Source organism: Jaculus jaculus, chromosome 12 (genome assembly GCF_020740685.1).
Source record: "Jaculus jaculus isolate mJacJac1 chromosome 12, mJacJac1.mat.Y.cur, whole genome shotgun sequence".
NCBI classification, from domain to species: domain Eukaryota; kingdom Metazoa; phylum Chordata; class Mammalia; order Rodentia; family Dipodidae; genus Jaculus; species Jaculus jaculus.
In genome coordinates, this window is record NC_059113.1 from 59715182 (window position 1) to 59738104 (window position 22923).

The following is a 22923-nucleotide window of genomic DNA, read 5'->3' on the forward strand; positions in this document are numbered from 1 at the left end:
TCACTCAGCCCGGCGTTGCACCACGGCGGCCGCCATGATGCCGGCGCAGGTCACGTGACACAAGAACTAGGCGCCGCGTGACCCGCCCACCCGACTTACGGAAGCCCGGCGGGCCTCTCCCAGGCTCCCGGGACACGTGATTGCCGGTCGCCGGCGGTCCCCAGGGGCTAAGCTTTGACTGGCCGGGTTACTAACGTGGCGTCGCGGAGGCTGGGCCCCGCAAGCCGGTGGGTCTCAGGGGCGTCATCTGGGATCACGAGGCAACAGACCCGCAAAGGTTTTGTGAATGGCAGGTATCTCTGCAGATGGTAGCGACTCGTTCCCGATTTCGGCAGTCGTCCAGGACCTGGCGGCACAGCCGTGTTCAGCAGTTGTTGAATGAATAAAGAGGAGCAGAAGTCCCATTTTCTGTCCGGGTTGGCCAACCTTGAGCTTTCAGTGTGGGCACTAAAAACCTGAGAAGTCTGGAGCCCTGGCGCCCTCTGGTATCATAGTAGGACAGCCAGAGAGTCGTCAAGGACACACCAGAAAAGGGACATGGCTCAGCTGTGAAAGAGCTTTGCTTCCAAAGCCTCACTACCCAAGTTCAATTCCCCAGTACCCACGTAGATCCAGGTCTTCGGGTTGGCACATTGCATCCGGGGTTTGTTTGCAGTGACAAGAGGCCCTGGCATACCCATACTCACAATTTATTCATTAGATTCCCCCCACCCCACCCTAAGGTCTCACTCTAGTCCAGGCTGACCTGGAACTCACAATGTTGTCCCAGGCTGACCTCAAACTCGGTGATCCTCCTACGTCTGTTTGGTTGGGAAACAGTGCACCACCACGCCCGGCTATAAATTTTTTTAAACGATCAGACCAGAGCCAGCAGATCCAAGGACTTCTTGCAGAGTCTACTTATCAGACTCCTATAATCTCCAAGATACATCTAATCTGCATACATTCTGAACATAAATTAATTGTATGAATATTCAGTTTCAAGTTCCCTCTTCCAGGACTGTGGGTGTAGCTCAGTTAGACTGCTTGCCATGCACAAAGTCTTAGGTCTGTCCCCCAGCACTACATAAAACAGAATATGCCTATAAACTTCTTAGTGGCTCATGCCTGTAATCCCAGCACTCAGAAGGACAAAGGATCTCAGTTCGATTCTCCGGGACCCACATAAGCCAGATACACAAGGGGGCACATGCGTCTGGAGTTTGTTTGCAGTGGCTGGAGGCCCTGGAGTGCCCATTCTCTCAAATAAATAAAAAAATATATATATTTTAAAAATCACTAAAGTCAGATTTGCATGAGAAAATCACTGGCTGCAGGGTATGACCAGGACTGGTAAGGGGCTGGAGGGGAAGCAGAATGAATGACCGGTGATGTTAGACTGGACTGCAGGGAGTGGTAGCATAGGATAGAAAGTTAAGTTGATTCAACCATGGTGTGGACAAGGGAGATCAAGGTATCATGAAAGCCTCAGGAGAAGGTCTAGGAATATAGTTCAGCTGAGGTAAAGAACACCCAGGAGCGTGAGGTCCTGGGCTTGGGGCTGTGACCCATGCAGTGACATGGATGGTAGTGGAGTTTTCAAGCAGGAAACAACTTCTCTCAATAAACTTCTGCTAGGAAACTACATGTAACAAGGGATAGCACTAAACTAGAGACTTCTAAGAAAAACGAGCGTGTGCAGAGAACTGGGAAGGGAGGAAGACACTGGCAGGCAGAGGTAGAAGCTGTTCCTGACAAGGTGGGACACATGAAAGATGTGGCCAGTCCCACGAAGTGTTTTATGCAGAAACCTGAGTCGGACAGGATGGCAGGGGTAGGAAGATTTTAGTTTTTATTTTCCATTTTTGACACTTTCACACATATAAAGTATTTTGATTTCATTCCTCCCCAAACACCCTCTCTTATCTTCCTCCCCCTCCCATTAACACTCTTCTTCCCCATTAAGGCCATCTTTCATACTTTTTAAAGTTATTTTTGAGACAAAGGGAAAGACAGAGAGAGAGAGAGAGACAATGGGTGCACCAAGGCCTCTAGCCAGTACAAACTCCAGATGCATGTGCCACCTTGTGCATCTGGCTTATGTGGAGAATTGAACCTGGGTCCTTAGGCTTCACAGCAAGTGCATTAACTATTAGGCCATCTCTCCAGCACTCATACCTTTTTTACTTAACCCATTGAGTTAAACTGGAATCATTTGCATGAGCCTGGGTAGAAGGTTATTAACTGTGGAACTGATAAGTTACCAGTGACTGCATCACTGATAGGCCTGACTCCCCCTAGAAATGATTATTAGGTAATCTGGGAGATTTTTTAAATGTTTGGGGATGGAGAGATGGTTTAGCCATCAAGGCATTTGCCTGCAAAGCCAAAAGACCCAGGTTCAACTCCCCAGGACCCAAGTAAGCCAAATGCACAAGAGGGCGCATTCATCTGGAGTTCATTTGCAGTGGCTGGAGGCCCTGAGTCCCCATTCTCTATCTGCTTCTTTCTCTCTCAACTAAATAAATAAAAATATTTTTAAAAAAATATTTTTTGGGCCGGGCGTGGTGGCACATGCCTTTAATCCCAGCACTTGGGAGACAGAGATAGGAGAATCACTGAGTTCGAGGCCACCCTGAGACTACATAGTGAATTCCAGGTCAGCCTGGACCAGAGTGAGACTCTACCTAGAAAAAAAAAAAAAATTGGGGTGGGGGGCTGGAGAAATGGTTCAGCAGTTAAGGCGTTTGCCTGCAAAGCCTAATGACCTGGGTTCAATTCCTTAGTATCCAGGTAAAGAGAGAAGCACAAAGAGGCACATGCATCTGGAGTTCAAACTCACAGTGATCCTCCTACCTCAGCCCCCTGAATGCTGGGATTAAAGGTATGTGCCACCACACCCTGCTTTATTTAATAAGTTTTGAAGGAAAAATCTTTCCCAAATCCTCTACTCATAACTGCAAGGGAAAATTGGAAGAAATTGAGCAGAGCCAGGCCAGGAGGCAGAGGTAGGTGGATCGCTTTGAATTCAAAGCCACCCTGAGACTACACAGTGAATTCCAGGTCAGCCTGGGCTACAGTGAGACCCTATAGGAAAGAAAGGAAAGGAGGGAGGGAGGAAAGGAGGGAGGAAAAGGAAGGAATGGGGAAGTGGGAAAGAGGTGAAAGGGGGGAAGGGGAGAAGAAAAAAAGAGACAAAGAGAAAGAAAGAAAAAGAGAAAGGGGGAAGAAAGGAAGGGAGGGAAAGAAGGAGGGAGAGAGGGAGGGAGGGAAGAAGGAAGTTGAAACCTTCTAGTATTTGCTAAGGGTCTTACAGGTCCAACCATGGGAGTGAAGTCTTAGAGCATTAGTACCATCCATTGGTACCTGGGAGGACTGGAAATGATCATGCAACACACAAGATATAATTTGAAGGAGGGCTAGGGGACTGAAGGGAAGCCCTGTCCTGACTTTAGTTGAAGATTTTTAAAACTTGATTAATAGCCAGGGCATGGTGGCACACGCCTTTAATCCCAACTCGGGAGGCAGAGGTAGGAGGATCACTATGAGTTCAAGGACACCCTGAGACTACATAGGGAATTCCAGGTCAGTCTGGGCTAGAGTGAGACCCTACCTCAAAAAACCAAAACAATAATAATAATTTATTTATTATGAGAGATAGAAACAGAGAAGCAAATAGAATGGGTGGGCCAGGGCCTCTTGCCACTGCGAAGGAACTCTAGACACACATGCCATCCTGTGCATCTGGCTTTACGTGGGTACTGGGGAATCGAACGGGTATCCTTAGGCTTTGCAGGCAAGCGTCTTAATCACTGAGCCATCTCTCCAGTCCTATTTGTAGCTTTTATTGAGTTTTAGGAGCTAAAAGCTATGGGGAGTCTAGACATAAGACATTACAAGTTCATATGAAGCAATATTTGGAGAAGGTGCTGAATTCTTCATGTCCTAGGAACTCCACCCAAGGTGCATGGCTTTCTATGTCCCCAGACCTAGTCTGTACAAAGATAACCCTGATGCAGAAGAGCTCAATATCCACATTACAAAATTTGAGAGAAGTGGGGAGGGGGTTAAAACCTAGATCCTGGGCTTGAGGGATGGCTTAGCGGTTAAGGAGTTTGCCTGCAAAGCAAAGGACCCACGTTCAATTCCCCAGGACCCACATTAGCCAGATACACAAGGGGGCGCACACGTCTGGGTTCGTTTGCAGTGGCTGGATCCCTGGTGTGCCCATTTTTTCTCTCTCTCTCCCTCCCTCTTTCTCTGTCAAATAAATAAATAAATCATTAGGAAAAAAAAAAAAAAACCAACCTAGATCCTCATCCATGCCAGGCAAATGCTCTACAATTGAGCTTTCCTAGCCATTTTTTTTTTAATTTTTATTTTGAAATGAGATCTCATTAAGAGCTGGCCTCAAACTGACTCTGGACCCAGGTAGGACTTGAACTTTCTATTATCTTGCCTTAGCCTCCTGAACTTGGAATGACAGGTGGGTGCCATCAGGCCTGGCTGGGTAGGTGCATACTTGACCACTGACAAGTGATTCCATTCTTTTTTTTTTTTTTTTAGTGTATTTTTGTTTATTTATTTGAGAGAGAGAATGGGTACACCAGGGACTTCAGCCTCTGCAAACGAACCCCAGACACATATGCCACCTTGAGCATCTGGCTTACATGGGTCCTGGGAATCAAACCTGGGTCCTTTGGCTTTGCAGGCAAGCACCTTAACCATTAAGCCATTACTCCAGCCCTGATTCCATTCTTGCAAATAAATATAGGAGAAAAATTTCACACATTACCCCAAGATCACTACAATGTTGTCTGCAGGTCTGGAGAGACAGCTCGGTGGATAAAGGCACTCACAAAGCCTGACAGCCCTGGTTTGATTTCCTAATACCCACACATGCGTCTGGAGTTTACATTTGCAGCAGCAGGAGATCCTAGCACACCCTTTCTCCCTCTTCCTCTCAAGTAAATAGTTCATACACACACACACACACATTGTTTGCAATAGCTACACCTTAGGCTTAGAAGTAGGTTTGCTACAAATGAGAGAACACTAAAACAACAGTAAGTTAATAAGACAAAGTTCCTGTTCATGTAAGAGACCAAAGGTCAATGCTATGGAGGCTATGACATGGCATGGAGGTGGAAATGTGGGCTCCTTGTGTGACTGTCCTCCCACACAGCTCCAACTCAAGGTTTCCTCATGGCAGTGGAATTGCTCCACCTCCCCTCAGCAGGAAGGAAGCAAACAAAGAAAAGGGCACAATGCCTCTCTAGACACTTCCTAGGAGTAGCACCCCCTTTCCACTTTCACCCCAGGAGCCCAAGCTGGCACTGTGCCACATGTACGTAGATCACTTCTAATACCAAATACCGCGTGAAGGGTTAAGGGCAAAGCTCAGTAGCAGAGCACTTCCATGGCATGAACAAGGTCCTGGGTTCAATCCTCACTGAGACACGCACACACAGACAATGTGAATGCTACATAGTTATACTATATTTTTCAGGGAATAGTGAAACAGAAAAGTCTATGTTTGGTGGTACAACTTACACACACACACAGGACAGGGACTTTATATGTAGCCCAGACTGGCCTCAAACCTTCTGCCTCAGCCTCCCAAATTCTAGCTATGCCTAGTAGTATTTTTTTTTTAATGTATCTTTATGTATTTCCAAGTGCAGAGAAAGAGGAGGAGGAGGAAATGGGCATGCCAGGCCATTACAAATTCCAGATCCAGGTGTCATTTAGTGCACTTGGCTTTACATGGGTACTGAGGAACCAAACCCGGGTCATCAGGTTTTTCAAGCAAGCATCTTAACCTCTGTGCCATCTCCCCAGCGACCCCCCCACAGTGGGTTTAATTTACAGGGAGAGCTTCATTACTCTATCCTGAGGGTCTCTATACTTCATCAAGGTATGGGATCCTATTAACCTGAAACAAGGAAGAAAGGATGTCAGGGAATAACTAATGGTCTCTATCACAAGGACGTAGGTGGGGACCATTTGAGGACCACAAAGACAAATCAAGTATCCATAAATTGAATGGCTGTCTTTTATTCAGTTCAGATTGAATACATAATAGTCATATGTTCAAACTTCCTAATAGACATAAACATAAATGATCATTTAAAAAAAATGGAAGGTTGTACCACACCATGGATGATTTAAGTGTTACAAAATTCAACAGACTGATACATTTACACAAAAAATTTAATTAATAAGTTGACATACTTTCATGAAAATTAGACTAAATATCAGTAGAAATAACTTTTCTTAGTAGACAAAGCTGAGAAAACTGGCTAATTATCTGATAAAAATAATAAAACTTGTTCTCCCATACACAGGAATATTTCAGGTCATTTGTAAGGGATGTGTAATGTTTAATATCAGTACAGCCTACCAGCAACCCATGAGAACCAGTGTTCAACAGCTCAGAACAATCAATACTCCATACCAGGCAATGGAAGGAAAATCTAGTATGCTAACAAAGTAAAATCATCTTAAGTAGCTTTAAATAAGAATTCTAAAAGCAACAAACTTTATAACTAAAGTTAATTAAAATTAGGAATGTTTATTTTGTGACAGATCTCCCTAGATAAATGAAAGTGCTATTTTGAAGGTTATTTGCAATTGCCCGGGAATGTACAAGCAACTCAAAAATAAATTAAAAAAAAAAAAAAAAAAGGAAGCCTCATGAAAAATGAGCAGTTCATAGAAAGAAAATCCAGAAAGGTAGACAGGTATATGAGAAAAATTCCCAACACTAATGGTGACCAGATAAATGTGCACTAAATCCTGTGGTACTTTATACCCAAGAAGGACAATCCCCCCCCCCACGTTTTTGTTGTTTTTTTTTTAAATTTTTCGAGGTAGGGTTTCACTCTAGCTCAGGCTGACCTGGAATTCACTCTGTAGTTTCAGGCAGGCCTCGAACTCACAGTGATCCTCCTACCTTGCCTCCCAAGTACTGGGATTAAAGGCGTGCGCCACCACGTTTGGCTTTTTGACAATCCCCATTCTAAAGAAAATCAGGAAAGCCAGAAAATCAGTATAACACATAATCCCATCCTGGATATGTATGCCAGCAAACTGTCCACGCTGGCATAGAAGGGGACACGAAGAAGTATGTTAGCTTGGGCCTCGAGTACCAAGGAGTTGGAGGCACCCAGGTGTCCCCTATTTAAGGCGTTGTGAGTAAAATTCATCTGATGCCACTGTGAAGTCCAGCTACAGATCAATGTAATGACAGAGCTAGGAGTCAACAGGGTTAGCTCTTCACTCATACTGAGTAAAACCAATAAGGTCTATTGCACAGCACCATACAAATACAGTAAAATCATATTCACTTATAAAACATAACCTATTTCTTAAAGACAGGGTCTCAGGTAGCACAAGCTGGCCTTGGTAATTGCACAGCACCATGTAAGTAGAGTAAAAGCATATTTACTCATAAAACATTGCTTTTTTTGTCTGCTTGTTTTTTGTTGTTATGACAGTGTCTCGGGTAGCCCAGGATGGCCTCAAACTCAGTATGTAGCCAAAGATAACCCTGGAATTCTGATTGGCCTGCCTCTACCTCCCAAGTGCTCGGAGTACAAGCATGCACCACCATGTCTGGCTTTATGAAAGGCTGAGGGAGAAACTCTAGGCTTTTTGCATGGCAGCAGGCAGGCACCCTACCCACTGTGCCACATCCCCCAGCCCCAAAACACTGTATCTTATGAGGTTATTCACATGCAAAGATGCACAATAACTATTAAATGGGGCACTAACAAGATGGTATGAATGGGAAAAAGGCATAAACCAGAGTACTTTTGCATGGGACCGTGCAACTATGATTCCCAACAAAATGACTGCGTGTGTTCACTTATGGCTCCAATGTGCAGTTCTGGAAGGAAACACTCAGGGCTGAGATGCCATTCTTTACTGTTATCCTTCAAGAGCACTGTGTTCATCTGCCTGTGCTCAAACCTTCAGGGTATGTGTCCTTGCTCATTATCTTACATACCAAGTACCTCAAGCAAACTGCATGCACAGCCTTGAGAGAGAATAAAACCACTGTGCTCCCCAATGTGAAATAAATCCCAGGCTTGGCACCGACACACAACCCGCATTACTTCAACTCACCCCGTAAATAGGAGCAGAATTTCACAGGACATTTTGATAAAACAAAAGGCAATAGTGAAGGTCAAATGGTAAGGTGGGAGAATCCTTTCTCTGGGTCCCAAAGGATACAACACACAGCATGACATGTGCTCGGAGCCACAGGCTATGCAGATGAGCAGCAGCCACCATACAACTGCCAAGTAGTTAACAGCTTGAAGCCAGGACCAGAGACAGAGACAAAGTTCAGTCCTTGGTTTTGCCTCAACTTAAGTTCTTAGCATGTGCAAGGTTAAATTCTCAGGATGGGAAAAAAACAAACGAACAAGTTCTAACTCAGCTAGCCCTTTATGGGGCAAAAATAAACAGGAAAAATCTCTCCAAGTCCTGGTTGGGTATCCAAACGGAGTAGCAGCTTCAGCCCCAGACCTCAATGAGATCCCCAGATTCCATGCCCAGATCAACTGGCAGCTCCTTGCCTGAAAGCTTTGTCCCATCAAAAAAGAAGGAGAGCTTGTGTCCGGAGAGTCCCATAGCCTCCTCATACTGCGACATGAGGATCTTAAGAGGAGAATCCTAGAAGGAAAAGGGGGGAAAAGGTGTGAAAAATGTAAAAGGAAATGGGTAGGGAGATTCCATACAGATGAACAGACAAGTCAGGACAGTGGGCTAGAGGTGTAAGTGCAGTGGTAGAGTTTATGTGACATGCTAAATTCAATCCCCACCATACCAAAAAAAGAAAAAATAAAAGATAAATCTTAACCAGTTGTGTAGCACAAACCCATATCACCAGCACTTGAAGGAGGTAAAAGCAGGAAGATCATAAGTCCAAAGGCAGCCTAGGATATATCATAAAACTCTGTCCCAAAATAAATAAGTTTATTAAAAAATAAAGAGATGGGTGTGGTGGTGTACACCTTTAATCCCAGCACTCAAGAGGCAGAGGTAGGAGGATCACCATGAATTCAAGGCCACCCTGGAACTACATGGTGAATTCCAGGTCAGCTTGGGATAAAGTGAGATCCTACCTTTAAAAATAAATAAATAATGAAAAAGGGCTGGAGAGAGAGCTCAGCAGTTAATGGTGCTTGCTTGCAAAGCCTGACTGCCCAGGTTCAATTCCCTAGTATCCATGTAAAGCCAGATGCACAAAGTTGTGCATGCATTTAGAGTTAGTTTGCACCAGCAGGAAGCCCTGGCATGCCCATTCCCCTCCCCTCACCTCTGGGGGCCTCTGTCTCTCAAATAAATAAATAAATAATTAAAAATAAATAAATACAAAGATTTTGGGACAAGGAGCCAAATAGTGAAGCCAGCCAGAGCCCCCTGCAGAGGATGGCAAGTGGCTATAGAGTAAGAATGATCCAAACTAAGAGCTGGGCTCTCCCACTTGTGATGCGTGTAAACTTAGACAAGTGTGAGGGGTTATACTGTGCACCCCGATACCTTGCAGTCCTAACCTGTGGTAAATGTGAATGAGACATTATTTGGACTTAGGGCCGTTGCAAATAATATGAACTTAAGATAAGGTGAGATTTGATTAGGGTGGCTGCTAATCCTGTAGTTCTTAGGACCTCACAATAGAAAACAGACACACAGCAGTACAAAGGAACGATGGTCACCACCCCAGAGGGGGATGGAAGAATCTACCTGTAGCCTCAGAGGGAATACAGTCCTAATACCTTACCTACACACTTCCAAGTCTACAAAACTATGAGAGAATTGATTTCTGTTGTTCTAAGCCACCTAGGTTGTGATACAGTAGTCTCCTTATTCATTGCCACATTCCAAGACTCCATTTGGTACCTCAAGCCAAGGATAGTACAAAACCCCAAATATACTACTTTTCCTATGTGTATGTCATACATATTTACATTAGCTAAGTTTATCAATTAGGTGCAATAAGGCCGTGTGTGGTGGCACATGCCTTTACTCCACGCACTCAGGAAGCTGAGGTAGGAGGGTCCCTGTGAGTTCAAGGCCAGCATGGGGCTAGAGCATGAGTTCCTGGTCTGGAATGAGATTCTGTTTCCAAAAACAACAAAATTAGATGCAATAGGAAACTGACAACAGTAAATGAAGAATTGTGTGTATACGCATGTGTATATGTGTATTTCTGTGGGCCTGCATGTGTGGAACATGCACACGGGTCACTGCATGCATGTCGAGACAGAGCACAACTTGAGATTTGCCTTTGCCATCCCAGCTCCTTGGAAGCGGTGTATCTCAGTTTCACTCTGCTGCTGTACATTGCTGCACTGGCTTCAAACTGCCAAGAAATTATGTCTCCACCGCACATCTCAGAGGTGGAGCAGAGTACAGGGATTACAGAAGCCCTCCGTAGCTTCCAGCTTTTGCACATGGAATCTGAGGACTGGACTCAAGCATTCAGGCTTGAGAGGCAAAGGCTTTATCCACTGAGCCATCTCCCAAGCCCCAAACTAGAAGAATTTTAACAATACACTATAGAAGTTTTGTAAATGTGGCCTGTGTCTGTCTTTCTTACACTAAGTATCTTATATAGATCTTAACAACCTCAGCACTGACATTTTTCCCTTTCCTTTCTTTTTTTAAAAAATTTATTTTATTTTATTTTTCTTTATTTTTCCAAGGTAGGGTTCTCTCTCTAATCCTAGAAACTCACTTTGTAGTCCCAGGCTGGCCTCAAATGGTGATCTTCCTACCTCTGCCTCCCAAATGCTGGGATTAAAGGTGTGGGCCACCATGCCTGGATGCTTTCCTTTCCTTCCCTTTTCCCTTTTCCCTTTCCTTTCCTTTCCTTAGAATTTTCATCTTTCACTTAAATGAAGGATTTTAGGTCACTCTATATAATTTAGCATGATCTAATCTCAGAAAGGCTGGGAGTATAGCTGTGAAAGGTTTGTAAAAGGACTTGGGTTCCATTCACAGTACCAGCACACTTGCACGCACGCACATATGCCCTGTGCAGATTTTTCTTTGGCATATACAAATTGACAGCCTAACTACTCTTGTGCTTTTGGGGCCATTTTTAAGTAAAATGAGTCCCTTGAACATAAGCACTACATCATGAGACTGACAGCTACTGAGGACTGATAGGCGAATAATGTGCACTGTGTCACTGTGTGGATATACTGGACAAAAGGTGTTTCAGATCCAAAAGGGGACAGAGTGGGATGCCACCAAACGGTGTAAGATTTCATACGACACAGAATAGTACACATTTAGAACTTATGAAATGTTTTGTTTTGGTTTGGATTTTTCAGACAGCATCTCAAAAGCTCAGGCCAACCATGAATTTGCTATGTAGCTGAGAATGACCCCGAGCTCCTGGTCCTTTTGCTGGAACTGGCATGGCAGAAAGGAAGACACTTTCGTCATTTCCTTAAGCTACCAGACTACTAAAATAATAAGCCCCAAGAATTTCCCCCAAAATCTCAAAGTGAGAAAGAAAAGGCCAGGACAGGCACAACAGTGAACATCTTTAATTCCAGCATTTGAGAGGCAGAGGTAGAAGGATCACCGTGAGGTAAAGACCACCCTAAGACTACATACTGAATTAATTCCAGGTCAGTCTGGGCTAGACACACTACCTCAAAATGCCAAAAAAAGAGAGAGAAAGAAAGGAAAGGAAAGGTGGGAAGGGAAGGGAAGGGAGGGGAGGAGAAAGGGAAAGGAGGGGGCAAAGCCTGGCGCCAGTCAGAGGGGAAGCTAATCTCCCCATAGAGGGATTTCAGCAGTGGTGGCAATCTAGCAGACCATCCAACAGGAGAGAATGGTACCCAGTCAGTGACAGGTGGACTGCTTAGCTATACATACTGTTGGCTCTCTACTTACACCCAAACCTTATGTCAGGAACCCAAAGATGGACTTGGGGGGGGGGGGAATCACTGGGTCTCACACACACACGTATGTATGTATAAATTCCAACCACTTGAAAGCCTAAGACAGGACAGGATCACTCCAAGTTTGAGATTAACCTGGCTACCTAGTGAGTTTCAAGCCAGCCTTGACTACAGAGACCCTGTCTCATTAAAAAAAAAAAAAAAAAAAAAAAAGAGGTTGGGCTGGGTGTGGTGGCGGCACATGCCTTTCATCCAGCACTGGGGAGGCAGAGGTAGGAGGAACACCATGAGTTCAAGGCCACCCTGAGACTATATTGTGAATTCCAGGTCAGCCTGAGCTAGAGTGAGACCCTACATTGAAAAAAAACAAGAGGTTGGGAAGATGACTCAGTAGTTAAAGGCACTTGCTTACAAAGACTGCCAGCCCAGGGTTCAATTCCCAAGCCACCCACGTAAGTTAGGCGCAAAAGAGGCACAAGCACCTGGTGCCAGCAAGAGGCCCTGGCATGCCCATTCCTTCCCTCTCCCCCTTTTCTCTGTCGCTCCCTCCTTACTTGCAAATAAATAAATAAGTAAATCATTCTGGGGGATAGGCATGGTGGCTCATGCCTTTAATCCCAGCACTCAGGAGGCTGAGGTAGGAAGATCACTGTAGGAAGATCACTGTGAGTTTGAGGCCAACCTGAGATTAATTCCAGGTCAACTTGGGCTAGAGCAAGAAACTACCTCAAATCCTCCCCTAAAAAAAATGGGGGGGGGGGGAGACTGGAGAGCTGAATCAGCAGTTAAGACGCTTGCTTGCAAAGCCTAATGACCCAGATTTGATTCCCAAGGACCCACGTAAAGCCAGATGCACAGGGGCACATTTGTCTGGAGTTTGTTTGCAGTGGCTAGAGGACCTGACATGCCCATTCTCTCTCTCCTTGCAAATAAGTAAATAAATTTAAAAAAAAAATTAGGGGCTGGAGAGAGGGCGTAGTGGTTAAGCGCTTGCCTGTGAAGCCTAAGGACCCCGGTTCAAGGCTTGGTTCCCCAGGTCCCACGTTAGCCAGATGCACAAGGGGGCGCACGCATCTGGAGTTCGTTTGCAGAGGCTGGAAGCCCTGGCGCGCCCATTCTCTCTCTCTCCCTCTATCTGTCTTTCTCTCTGTGTCTGTCACTCTCAAATAAATAAATAAATAAATACAATTAAAAAAAAAATTAGGGCTGGAGAGATGGCTCAGCAATTAAGGTGCTTGCCCACAAAACCAAAGGACCCAGGTTCAAGTCCCCAGGACCCACATAAAGCCAAATGCACAAGGTGGTACATGTATCTGGAATTCCTCTGCAGCAGCTAGATTCCCTGGCACTCCCACTCTTTCTCTCTCTCTCTTTTAAATAAACAAAAATAAAACATTAATTATATATATGTTTTAAACAAAAGTAAAAAAAGAAGTGTGGCTTTGGGTTGTGGGTATAGTTTACTGGTAAAGCACCAGCTCAGCATACACAAAGCCTAACTTTAATCCCTGGTACAACAAAAATAATGTTAATAATAATAAATGCAAAGAAGTGTGCCTTTATTGTTCTGTTGGATTTCACTGGTTATTGTATAAAGGTCCTGTCTGTTGTAACAGGAAGGAGTCTGTACATGGGTGGGGACCTGCAGACTATAGAACAAAGGGAAAGGAAGTCTCTACTATCTAGGCTGAGTGGGCATCCAGGAACAGGAGAAGTATGCCTAGCAAGTCAGGATTTGGAGAAATCCATATCAACTGACAGGAGACTGGCGGGACAGGGGGAGGGGTGTGAGCAGCCACTTTCCTACTTACTGGAGACAGTGTGATCTCCAACATTTGGTGTTTCTCCTTGCCCTGTACCCGGAGCTGGAGCAGCTGGGATGTCTCTGTGGCCTCTGAAGAACTTGCTAGCACCACACAGTCTGTACAGGCAGGATTGGAACACCAAAATGAGAGGTTAGGAGGAAAGCCTCTCTCTGGAACTTTCCCAATATCCCATCTTCCATGACAAAAGCCGCTTCAAGGCGTCTCTTCTACTCACCAATGATGTCAGCTACTCCAAGCTTTAGGGTCCTGGGGGTGGCAGTAGGGGACAGTTCTGTCTCTCCAAATAACAAAAGAATCCTGCTTGGTGACACCCCAAGACGAACAGCCATGTGGTCCACCGCATTCTGAAGGGGATCCGACTAGGAAGAGGACAAGAAGCAAAGAAGGCATTCTAACCTTAAAATTCTATACCCTACCCCACCCCACCATTCTAAACTCAAGTTTCTAGCCTAGGCCACTTGCTGAACTCAACTGTCTCACCATATTGACCTGGCAAGGACAAAATAATGCTCTCAGTCAGGGTCTAGGCAAGTAGCACACAAATAAAGAAATCAAGTCGGGCGTGGTGGTGCATACTTTAATCCCAGCACTTGGGAGGCAGAGGCAGGAGGGTCGCCGTGAGTTCGAGTCTATGCTGAGACTACACAGTGAATTCCAGGTCAGCCTGAGCTAGAATGAGAACCTACCTTGAAAAAAACAAAAAAAAAAAAAAAAAAAAAAGCCCCTCAAGCAGGAAAGCAAATGCAAAGTTGACAAGGCCAGACTGCCAGTTTACAATCTTGGGCTTAGCTGCTTGACCGAGCATGGCTCATTTCTGTTGTCACTCTTGGTATTCTAACATCCCAACACAAATATCAGCCTTTGCCAGGAAACTGGAGGAACTGACAATGATTAGATGGCACTGTGTCCACCGCAGTGAGAGTAAGCACAAGAAGGAAGCACGGAGTACTGAAAAGAAAGAGCGAGGAGACTCAGCCGGAGAGGGACTTGAAAAAAGGCTTCATAGGGCTGGAGAGATGGATCAGCAGTTAAGGAGGCTTGTAAGGACCCCATACACATGTAAGCCAGATGCACATTGGCACATGTGTCTGGACTTCATTTGCAGTGGCTAGAGGTCCTGGCCTTCTCTGTCTCTTTCAAATAAATAAATTAATTAAAATAAGAAAACTCAAATATTAAAAAAAAAAAAATTTCAATAAAACCACAGATTAACCACTGGGACCTCATGAAATTACAAAGATTTTGCACCGCAAAGGACACTGTGAAAAAAGCAAAGAGGCAACCTACAGAATGGGAAAAAATCTTCGCCAGCTATATATCTGATAAAGGATTAATATCTAGGATATACAAAGAACTCAAAAAGTTAAATAATAAGGAATCAAACAAGCCAATCAAAAAATGGGCTATGGAGCTAAATAGAGAGTTCTCAAAGGAAGAAATACGAATGGCATATAAGCATCTAAAAAAATGTTCTACGTCACTAGTCATCAGGGAAATGCAGATTAAAACTACATTGAGATTCCATCTCACTCCTGTCAGATTGGCCACCATCATGAAAACAAATGATCATAAATGTTGGCGGGGATGTGGAAAAAAAGGAACCCTTCTGCACTGCTGGTGGGAATGCAATCTGGTCCAGCCATTGTGGAAAACAGTGTGGAGGTTCCTAAAACAGCTAGAGATTGATCTACCATATGACCCAGCTATAGCACTCCTAGGCATATATCCAAAAGACTCATCACATTTCCTTAGAAGTACATGCTCAACCATGTTTATTGCTGCTCAATTTATAATAGCTGGGAAATGGAACCAGCCTAGATGTCCATCAACAGATGAGTGGATAATGAAGATGTGGCACATTTATACAATGGAGTTCTACTCAGCGGTAAAGAAAAATGAAGTTATGAAATTTGCAGAAAAATGGATGGACCTGGAAAGTATTATACTAAGCGAGGTAACCCAGACCCAGAAAGCCAAGCACCGCATGTTCTCTCTCATATGTGGATCCTAGCTACAGATGACTGGGCTTCTACGTGAGAATGAAAATACTTAGTAGCAGAGGCCAGTAAGTTAAAAAGGAGACATAAAGGGTAGAGAAAGGAAGAGGGGAGGATACTTAATAGGTTGATATTGTATATATGTAATTACAATGATTGTAATGGGGAGGTAATATGATGGAGAATGGAATTTCAAATGGGAAAGTGTGGGGGTGGGGAGGGAGGGAATTACCATGGGATATATTTTATAATCATGGAAAATGTTAATAAAAATTAAAAAAAAAAAAATTTTTTTTTAAAGGCCAGGCATGGTGGCTTATGCCTTTAATCCCAGCATTTAGGAGGGAGAGGTAAGAAGATCACCTTGAGTTTAAGGCCATTCTGAGACTACATAGTGAACTCCAGGTCAGCCTGTGCTAGAGTGAAACACTACCTCAAAAAAAAAAAAAAAAAAGAAAAAAGAAAAAGAAAAAAAGAAAGAAAGAAGGAAAGAAAAGGGCTGGAGGGATGCCTTAGCAGTTAAGGCATTGGCCTGCAAAACCAAAGGACCCAGGTTCAATTCCCCAAGAACCACTTTAGCCAGATGTACAAGGGGGCGCATGTGTCTGGAGTTCATTTGCAGTGGCTAAAGGCCCTGGCATGCCCATTCTCTCTCTCTCTTTCTCTCTCCCTCTGTCAAATAAATAAAAATAGAATATTTTTAAAAATAAAGTAAAAAACAAAGTAAAGAAGATGCTTAGGGTAGCCTTGAAATACTGGAAAAATTAGGGAAAAGCATGGTGGTGCACATCTTTAATGCCAGCACTTCTGAGGCCAAGGTAGAAGGATCACTTTGAGGTCAAGGCTAGCCTGAGACTACACAATGAATTCTAGATCAGCCTGGGCTACAGCGAGACCCCACCTTGGGGGGGGGGGAGGGGGATTGGTAAAGTTTACCACAAAGAGGCAAGAGAATAAGGGGAAAAAAAACTAGACAAATGCAACAGCAAGCACTCAAGACATGGAAGAATGAAAGAGTGGCAGGCAGGGCTGGAGGGATGGCTTAACGGTTAAGGTGCTTGCCTGCAAAGCCTAAGGACCTAGATTCAATTCCCTAGTACCGACATAAGCCAGATGCACTAGGTGGTGCATGCGTCAGGAAGTCATGTGCAGAGGCTGGAGGCTCTGGTGCACACGTTCTCTCTATCTGCATCTTTCTCTCTCAAATAAAAAAATGTATTAAAATTTTTATTTGAATATTAAGATATTCAAATAAAAAAATTAAAAGTGGCAGGCAGATCCAAGGAGCAGGAAGGGAAGGAAGATGGGTCCCTCCTGCCAGTATATCCCTCCAGCACCAAACTCTCCACGGGCAGCTACTGGTACAAGCACTCACCATTCTGACAGGCAATCTGATCAAGTCAGCCCGGCACCGGATCTTGAGCTGCAGGAGCCGAGGGCTATGTTGCAGGACGGGCCCTTCCACCAGGACTACCTCATCATCTTCGTTCTGCAGGGCTGGTCCCTGGCACTGTTGTTTGGGGCTCAGGCAGGATCGGAGATTCTGGAGGCGTTTGTTTACCTCCCTGTAGTGCGGACAGGACAGTAGTAGATCCACTGAGATTGGCCACCCCCTCAAATTGCTCTCCCCCACTTCAGCCAAAGCCCCCCCCAACACACACCTTAACTTCTGGAGCGCCTCAGAATGCTTTCTGCTTTTGCTCCTTGATGAAGATTGGGGCAAAGGAGAGATATCCTGATCACTGCAAAAAGAAGAGAGGGACTGGGCACGGTGCCACACAGCTTTAATCCCAGCAGTTAGAAGGCAGAGGTAGAATTGCTGTGAATTCAAGGCCAGCCTGAGACCACATAGTGAATTCCAGGTCAGCCTGGGCTAGAATGAGACTCTACCTTAAAAAAACAAAAATAGAGCCGGGTGTGGTGGCACATGCCTTTCATCCCAGCAAAAGGAGGCAGAGGCAGGAGGATTGCCATGAGTTCGAGGCCACTCTGAGACTACATAGTTAATTCCAGGTCTGCCTGGACCAGAGTGAGACCCTACCTTAAACAAACAAACAAATAAACAAAAGGGGGTTGGAGAGATGGCTTAGCGATAAAGGCGCTTGCCTGCGAAGCCTAAGAACCCCAGTTTGATTCTCCAGGACCCACGTTAAGCCAGATGCACAAGGGGTCACATGCATCTGGAGATTGTTTGCAGTGGCTGGAGGACCTGGAGTGCCAATTCTCATTCATTCTCTCTCTCTCACTCTCTCTCCCCCCACCTCTTTCTCTCTTAAATAAACAAATAAAACAGAGCCAGCAAGATGGCTTAGCAGTTAACACGCTTGCCTGCAAAACCTAAGGACCCAGGTTCGATTCCCAAGAACCCATATAAGCCATAAGTAAGGGACATTGTTTTCACATAATATGGCTAAATATGAGCAAGGATAATGCCTCAATTTAAGATTAAGTCACTTTTCAGGTAAATGTCCAAAAATACCGGACAGCTACCTAGTACTTACTATTCTTCATCTACTCAACAGTTCTCTGACGCTGTACCATGATTAGCCACTTTCCAGATGAGGAGAGAAGGCAGGGAGAAGACAGCTGGTGGAGTCTGAACCATGTCATAACCCCTCCATTTCCCGACCTCCATTCCCAAGTTCCTCCAGGGTGAGCCATCTCTAGTTCCACTTGAGCCTCAAAGACTCTTACCATCTTTTTCTTACCCTTTGAGGAGCCACCCACGAGTCCTACCTTCCTCAGCTTATTTTAGCTACCTTCTTGTTCCCAGAGCCCAAGTGTCCCAGCCTCACTCACGAAAACTTCCCCTTTTTCTTCTCTTTTTTCTCATTATTCCTCAGCTTCTTCTTCCAGGGAGAGTCTGGCAATGGGGAATCCTCAGGGGGCAGACAGCTAGAATCTGTCATATCTGCCTCTAGGGGTAAAGGAGGAAAAAGTGGGAAGGATGAGCTAAGAGAGGGCAGAGGGGAGCCAAGGAGAAACAAACCAAAGGCATCTAATGCTTAGAAGACAGGATGCTGCTGAACTTCCTACATTGTCCAGTTAGCCCCCCACAAAGAATTTTCTAGTCCAAATTCACAGTAACGCTGAGGTTGAGATATCCTGTTCTAGCTAAATATAGCAGCTGCCAGAGGCTTAGGATTCCATACTTCTTAAAAGCTCCCAGGCTGGGGATATGGCTCAGAGATTAAATATACTGCCTTGCAATTCCCCAGTACCTACATAAAGCCAGACACCAAATAGTACCTGTGTCTGCATGTCTTATGCAGTGACAAGAGGCCCTAGTGTGCACATTTTCATTTTCTCCCCAGCTCTCTCAATAAATAAATAGAAGTATTTCTTTACAAAAGCTCTCAGTGCTGAGCATGGTAGCAAATGCCTTTTAATCCCAGCACTCAGGAAGCAGAAGTAAGAGAATCACTTCAAGTTCAAGACCACCCTGAGACTACATAGTGAATTCCACATCAGCCTGGACTAGAGTGAGACCCTACCTTGAAGAAAAAAAAAAAAAGCTCCAAGGACGTAGAGATGGCTCAGCAGTTAAAGGTAGTTCCTTGCAAAGCCCAATAGTTCAATTCCCCAGTACTCATATAATGCACATACATTTGGAGTTCATTTTTTAAAATATTTTATTATTATTTATTTAGTTGACAAAGAGGGAAAGAGAGAAAAAAAAAATGAGTGTGCCAGGACCTCCAGCCATTGCAAACAAACTGCAGACACATGTACCCCCTTGTGCATCTGGCTAACATGGGCCCTGGGGAAATCGAACCTGGGTCCTTTGGCTTTGCAGGCAAACACCTTAACTGCTAAGCCATCCCTCCAGCCCCCTGGAGATTATTTAGAGTGTTAAGAGGAGCCAGGCACACCACTCTCTTTCTCTTGCTTGTGAAGAATTAAAAAAAAAAAAAAAAAAAAAAACAGGGCTAGCACAGTCTAGAGAGATGGCTTAGCAGTTAAGGTGCTTGCCTGCAAAGCCTAAGAACTCCTGTTCGAATCTCCAGGTCCCACATAAGCCAGACACACAGAGATGCAAGTGCACAATGTCACAACGCACACCAGGGGACACAGGCGCCTGGAGTTTGTTGTACCCAGTAGCTGAAGGCCCTGATGCAACCATTGTCTCTGTCCCTCTCTCAAATAATTTTTTCTAAGTTTAAAAAATAACAAGACAGCCGGGCATGGTGGCACACATCCTTAACCCCGGCATTCAGGAGGCAGAGGTAGGAGGATTGCTGAGAGTTCAAGGCCACCCTGAGGATACAGAGTGAATTCTAGATCAGCCTGGGCTAGAGTGAGACACTACCTGAAAAGAAAAAAGAAAAAGAAAAAATAAATAAATAAATAAGACATAGTTGGGCATGGAGGCACATGCCTTTAATCCCAGCACTTGGAAGGCAGAGGTAGGAGGGCTGTCGTGAGTTCAAGGCCATCATGAGACTTTTCCAGGTCAGCCTAGGCTAGACATAACTGCAGGAAAGTTGATTTGGATAAGTTGTTTGTGACAATATTTAAAAGGGGGGAGGGTTGCTGGATGGATGGCTTAGTGATTAAGGTGTTTTCCTGCAAAGCCAAAGGACCAAGGTTCCATTCCCCAGAACCCACATTAGCCAGATGTGTCTGGAGTTCCTTAAGCAGTGGCTGGAGGCCCTTGTGTGCCTGTTCTCTCATTCTCTCTCTCTCACTCTTTCTCTTTCAAGTAAATAAATATAAAATATTTTTTTAAAATCCCTATCAAAATTCCAAAGGCATTCTTCATGGAAATAGAGAAAAACAATCCAAAAATTCATTTGGAATCACAAAAAAACCTCGAATATCTAAAATAATACTGAGCAACAAAAATAAGGCTGGTGGTATCACCATACCTGATTTAACCTATACTACAGAGCCATAGTAACAAAAACAGACATGTAGGTCAGTGGAACAGAATAGAGGGCCCAGATGTAAGCCCAGGTAGCTATAGCCACCTGATATTCAATAAAAATGCCAAAAATACTTATTGGAGAAAAGACAGTCTCTTCAGCAAATGGTGTTGGGAAAACTGGATATATATCTGTAGAAGGATGAAAATAGATTCTTCTCTCTCTCCATGCACAAGAATTAAGTCCAAATGGATTAAAGACCTTAACATCAGACCTGAAACTCTGAAACTGCTAGAGAAAAAAGTAGGGGAAACCCTTCAGCATGTTGGTCTTGGCAAAGACTTTCTGAATACAACCCCAATTGCTCAGGCAATAAAACCACACATTAATCACTGGGACCTAATGAATTACAAAGATTTTGCATTCAAAGGACACAGTGAAAAAAGCAAAGAGGCAACCTACAAAAAAAAAAAAAAAAAAAAGTTAACTAATAAGGAATCAAACAAGCCAATCAAAAATGGGCTATGGAGCTAAATAGAGCATTCTCAAAGGAAGAAATACGAATGACATATAAGCATCTAAAAAAATGTTCTACGTCACTAGTTATCAGGGAAATACAGATTAAAACTACATTGAGATTCCATCTCACTCCTTTCTGTCTGTCGTTCTCAAATAAATAATAAATGAACAAACAAAAACTAAAAAAAAAAAAAACAAAAACAGGGCATTGTGGTGCACACCTTTAATCCCAGCACACAGAAGGCAAACATAGGAGGGTTGCCATGAGTTCAAGGCCACCCAGAGGCTACAAGGTGAATTCCAAATCAGCCTGGACTACAGTGAAAGACGTGGGGGTGCACACCTTTAATCAGAGCCCTTGGGAGGCAGAGTTAGAAGGATCAATGTGAGTTCAAGGCCACTAAGAGTACGTAGTGAATTCCAGGTCAACCTGAGCTAGAGTGAGACCCTACCTTGAAAAAAACAAAAAATAATAATAATAAAGTTGCCAACACTGCTGGACCCGTATTTTGAGCGTACAGAACAGAGGTAACTTTTACATAGTACACTTCTGCATTCCAGGTGCTATTCTAAACCATGCAAATGAAGGGGGGGCAACGCCACCAGGACAACTACGCATGAACAGTGAGTGGTGGCTACAGGACTATAAACTGTAGAAAGTTTCAGAGAAGTTAGTGGTGTGCACCTCTCCCTCGAAATCCCCCCTTACCATCTTCAGCCTCTTCAGAGTAAAGCTTCAAGAGAGATGCATTATCTGGAATGAGATTGAGACTGCTTTGAACCTGCAATGACAGAAGGATGAGGGTCAGTCTTAAGTCCTCCCCCTACCCTTACGCCTGAAAGCAGGGACTAGTTCTTTCCTGACACCCAGGACTCACACATCCTCTTGGGAGTTCATTTCATCCCTATTCCAAACCTGTAGTACCTTCACCCATCCATCCCCTTCCCGTATGGAACTCTAAGGATGCAGGCTTAGTTCTCCACATTGGCAGTCTGCCCTCTACCCTGGGCTCCTAGGAAACCACAGTCACCTATGTGACCCTATCACCAGGGGACCTCAATTCTTCCTGAATCCCTTTGGACCCTTTCTCTCCGCTTTGCCAAAAATATGCCGGCTTCACGGCTTCTACAGGCTCCAACCTCAGCCTATCCCAAACGCCAGTCCCGGGTCCTCCCAAGAGCCTCACAGAATCCTCGAGAACCCTCGTTCAAACTCCCTTCAGACCCAAAACCACAGCTCCGGGACGGGGGTGGGGGATGAACCCCATACTTCCAACATACCCCAAACCCCTTCGCATCCCCAACCTGCAGGTGCCCAGGTCTCTCCTGTAGCCCTTCGTTTCCATTTAGGACCCCAAGCAACCTCAACACCCGTTTAAGTAGAACTCTCCCTCGAGGCCGTGGTCCCTCTCTGGATGCCCAGGCCCCTCCAGCCGGCCCAGGAATCTGGCCGCACCTTCCCGGAGTACACCGGAACCACCGGCGCCTCTCCGGGATCCAGCAGCAGCCGCCGCCGCCGCCGCCTGACCAGGGTTCGCGGAGCCTCTGACCCTTCGCTGTCACTATCGCTGTCCCGCGGGGGCGCGGCCGGCGCCGTGGGTGCCGGGGGTAGGACTTCAACCGAGGTCCGGATCTCTAATGGGTCCGCCGCAACCCGCGCCGTAGCCACCTCCAGGATCTCCTCGTCGCTGTCGCTAACCAAGTCCACAAACACGGTGTCTCGAACGCGCCGAGGTGAAGCCTGCCGGGCGCGAGAACGCCGGCCACCTCGGGGCCTCGGGCCCGCTCCCCTCCCGGCTTCCGCCAT

At 45.0% G+C, this 22923-nt stretch overlaps 1 protein-coding gene across 1 annotated transcript; it reads right to left on the minus strand.

Annotated features, from left to right (window-relative positions):
* Positions 1 to 6016: 6016 nt before the first annotated feature.
* LOC101608953 (nuclear factor of activated T cells 2 interacting protein) lies at positions 6017 to 22923 on the minus strand. Its single transcript, XM_004670222.2, has 8 exons — positions 22573 to 22923; positions 21826 to 21898; positions 18532 to 18649; positions 17394 to 17474; positions 17108 to 17297; positions 13950 to 14094; positions 13721 to 13830; positions 6017 to 8661 (listed from the first exon to the last, which is right to left on the minus strand). The coding sequence occupies exons 1-8, from the start codon at positions 22921 to 22923 to the stop codon at positions 8503 to 8505; spliced, it is 1227 nt and encodes a 408-aa protein (XP_004670279.1). The 3' UTR covers positions 6017 to 8502.

Coding starts and splice junctions, on each gene's coding strand:
- LOC101608953 (XM_004670222.2), bottom strand. CDS start 22,923: ATGGCGGAAGCCGGGAGGGGAGCGGGCCCGAGGCCCCGAGGTGGCCGG. Junction 21,899..22,572: donor TTCCGGTGTACTCCGGGAAG/GTGCGGCCAGAT, acceptor CTGTCATTGCAG/GTTCAAAGCAGTCTCAATCT. Junction 17,475..18,531: donor AAGAAAAAGGGGAAGTTTTC/GTGAGTGAGGCT, acceptor TTCTTTTTGCAG/TGATCAGGATATCTCTCCTT.